The sequence below is a fragment of the Octodon degus genome, unplaced genomic scaffold (genome assembly GCF_000260255.1).
Source record: "Octodon degus isolate 3935 unplaced genomic scaffold, OctDeg1.0 scaffold00140, whole genome shotgun sequence".
NCBI lineage: Eukaryota > Metazoa > Chordata > Mammalia > Rodentia > Octodontidae > Octodon > Octodon degus.
In genome coordinates this window covers 5,538,972-5,542,808 of record NW_004524716.1, presented here as the reverse complement: position 1 = coordinate 5,542,808, position 3,837 = coordinate 5,538,972, and the positions used below count along the sequence as shown (strand labels likewise).

At 43.6% G+C, this 3,837-nt stretch overlaps 1 protein-coding gene across 1 annotated transcript in view; it reads left to right on the top strand.

Moving 5' to 3' along the window:
- Positions 1-3,837, top strand: part of Capza1 (capping actin protein of muscle Z-line alpha subunit 1) — a 27,757-nt gene that overhangs the window by 17,525 nt on the left and 6,395 nt on the right. Inside the window, exon 6 of the mRNA XM_023701752.1 lies at positions 908-979. Coding sequence (XP_023557520.1) covers positions 908-979 — 72 coding nt within the window. The remainder of the gene's footprint in view (positions 1-907; positions 980-3,837) is intronic.

The following is a 3,837-nucleotide window of genomic DNA, read 5'->3' as shown; positions in this document are numbered from 1 at the left end:
GGCAACTGAGACTGGGTGTGGTGGTGCATGCCTGTGATCCTAGAGCTTGGGAGGCTGAAAACGGGAGAATCACAAGGGTCCAGTCTACGTAGTGAGACCCTGTAGACCCTGTCCTAAATACATTAAAATAAATTTGTGTGTGTGTGTGTGTGTGTGTGTGTGTGTATAGAAGTAGTATCTTGCTGGACATGTACCTGTAATCCCAGTGCTCCTGGCTACATTGTAAGTTTAAGGGCAGCCTAGAATATAATAAACACATAATAAATGTTAAATTTAATTTTCCTGCTAAGGAAAGATGCTTTGTTTTTAAATTTTGAGGCAAGGTCTAAGTTACTAAATTTCCTAGGCTGGGCTCAAACTTGGAATCTTACTGCCTCAGTCTTCTAGACTACTGATATTATAAGCTTGTGCTACACACACACACACACACACACACACACACACACAAATAAATAAAACTAGCTATAAGCTTGTGCTACCACACCCAAGTAAGAGAAAATTCTTAAATTTTGGTATTCTATGAATTTTATTTTTATGAATGAATGAATGCCAGGATCTCACTGTACAATCCAGTTTGGCCTTGAACTCAGTCCTTCCACTCAGCTTTAAGTGCTAGGATTATAGGCATGTACTGCCATAATAGGCAATAAAAATTCTTTGTGTTTTAACTAATACTACTGAAAATTGTCATTGATTATATTACTTATTTATTTACAGTTGGTAATTTAGGTTTGTTTTGGGATTTTTGAATTGTTTTTGGCAGTGATGGGGACCATGCTCTCAAGCTTTAAAAGCAAGTGCTCTGTTAGTAAATTATCAGTTTAAGCATAGCTTAAGCATGGGTTTGGGCCCTAAGTAGTATATTTCTGTGTGAAGTGCATATGAACTTCAATTTTGTCTCATACAGGTCCACTATTACGAAGATGGCAATGTTCAATTGGTTAGTCATAAAGATGTGCAAGATTCAATAAGTGTGTCGGTAAGTAAACCATATTTACAGTCTGTGTCATTTGTTCCTTGTTTTTCTTAAAGATAATAGTTTTGCCCTTGGGACCAGGGAGATAGCTCAGTAGAGTTAAGTGCTTGCCTGGAAAGCACAAGGGCCAGAGTTCAATCCCCGGTTCCAAAAAAAAAATAGTTTTTTGCCCTTAAGGGCTCATGTTCTAATGTATCTTCTGTTATTGCCTCTTATTAGTTGCTGCTATACTAACCTCACCTCAAAATAGTGACTGTGGATATCTTGGTTACTTTTCTCTTATTGCTGGGACAAAATGCCAGACACCCAAAATTATGGAAAGAAAGTTTTACTTAGCTCACAGTTGTGGGAGCTTCAGTCCATACTCGTCTGGCTCCAAGGCAGAGTGGCACATGGCAGAAGCCAGCAAGCAGTTCATGGTGCTACAAACAGCAAGAGCAAAGAGGGAGGAGTGGACTGGTGAGATAGCTCAGTGGTCTAAAGCACCTACTTAGAACAAGCTAAGCTGAGCAAAACACAGAGACCGAGGTTCAATCCCCCAGCACCACATGCCACCCAGCCCCGCCCCCTGGTGGGCTAGCTGGACACACACGCACACACAAAATAAATAAACTTCCCCCCCCCCGCCCCCCCCCGGAACCGGGAATTGAACTCAGGCCCTTGCGCTCGCCAGCGAAGCGCTTATTCCACTGAGCCATCTCCCCGGCCCCTTCACTTTATTTATTTATTTATTTATTTATTTATTTATTTATTTATTTTGGGGGGGGCAGCTCAGCCCACCAGGGGGCGGGGCGGGCTGGCATGTGGTACTGGGGGATTGAACCACGGTCCCTGTGCTTTGCTAAGCTTGTTCTAAGTAGGTGCTTTAGACCACTGAGCCATCTCACCAGCCCCTAAATAAACATTTAAAAAAAAAAAGAAAAAAAGTTGTGATGGGAAAAAAAAAAATTAAAACAAAAAAAAAAAGAGGGAGGAGTGGCGACAGGGAGCAAGCCTCTTTCTTTCCCTTATATTACATTCAGTCTGTCCACCCCAGGTTGGGTGCAGCATTCACACCCATAGCCCCAGCACGGATCATGAATTAATCACAAACTCTTGGAGCCCGCCCCATGACTACATAGGCTTTGGTGGGGAATCTAGGTTCACACCATTGACAGTGGGTTGAGAGAAACTTCTCTTTCTTATGCTCTTTTTCAGTAATTTTTTATTTGTGTGTGTGCGTGTGTGTGTGTGGCCAGCTCAGCCCACCAGGGGGCGGGGCTGGCTGGCATGTGGTGCTGGGAGATTGAACCGCGGTCCCTGTGCTTTGCTAAGCTTGTTCTAAGTAGGTGCTTTAGATCACTGAGCCATCTCACCAGTCTTCTTTTTCAGTTTTAATATTGGATCAATGACAGTAACACTTTCCTTCAGTAAATGCCTGGGAGACTTTGTCAAACTGACTCCTATTAAACTGTATTGAGGGGCAGGGGATGATGGCTCAGTAGAATAAGCGCTTCCCTGGCAAGTGCAAGGGCCTGAGTTCAGTCCCCAGTTCTGCAAAAAAAATTGTGTTGCTATCACTAAGAAACATTTTTATAGTATTTTTTCAAGCAGAAAGTTGTGTTCTATGTCTTGAAAGAAGTGACTGAATTTATGTTGGTTTGTTTTGCTCTTTGGGTCAGGGTCACATTAAGGATTGAGCTGGGCTGGGGCTGGGCTGAACTCCTACCTACGTGCTCTTTCCTCGATCTCAAGAGTGCTTAATTATTTCATATGTGTGCAGTACTAGACATTGAGGGGCTGGGGAGATGGCTCAGTGGAATAAGCACTTCCCTGGCAAAGGCAAGGGCCTGAGTTCAGTTCCCCATTCCGCAATAAAAAAAGGTACTAGAGATTGATCCCTGCGTCTTTGCACTGGGCTATATCCTAGCCTCTCCCCACCCTCCACCCTCAGTTTTTTTCTTTATTTGTAGACAGGGTCTCAAGTAGTGAAGTTGTCCAGGCTGGGTTCAAACTTTTGATCCTCCTCCCACTACCTCCCAGAGTGTTGGGATTACAGGTCTGTTACCATGCCCAGCTTTGATTTCTTCTGTAGTCTCATTTCTCCCTGTTCTCTTCTTCCTCCTCCTCTTCCTCACCTTTCTCTCTTCTCCTCTTCCTTTTTTGTGGTACTAGGGATTGAATCACCCAGGGGCACACTACCACAGAGCCACATCCTTCACCCTTTTATTTGGAGACTGCATCTTCCTCACTTACTAAGGCTGGCCCTGAACTTAACTGTTGACCTGCCTTAGCTCAAGTAGCTATAGGCATGTGCTACTCACTGTACCTGTTCATTATCTGTTTATATTCTTAGAAGTTATTGAGTGGTCCCAAGAACTTTTATTTATGTGTGCTATGTTTGTTAATATTTACTAAAAACTAAGAGATGTGTTAAAATATTTGTTAATTTAAAGCAATGAATTAGGGCCTGGGAGATAGCTCATGGTTCTGGGTTCAGTCCCGGATACCACCAAAAAAAAAAACAGTGAACTGGAAGCCAGGCCTAGTGGCATACACCTGGAATACCAGCTACCCAGCAGGCTGAGATAGGTAGATCACAAGTTGGAGGGCAGCCTGTCTATCTTCGCAAAATAGGGTGTCAAACTTGGACGACTGCCACTCAATGCAAGACCTCCAGTTCCATCCCCAGTACTGTAAGCAAGGAGCAAGTCAGTACTAAGCTCGTAAGCTCGTAGTGCTGGCCTCAGGTGGGCGAAGTGGTTGAACCTACAAGTTCAAGATCCGCCTGGGCAACATAGAACTCCATGCAGAAACAAAACAAATGTTAGCATAAGACACGTGTGTGTGTGTGTGTGTGTGTGTGTGTGTGTGTGTGTGTG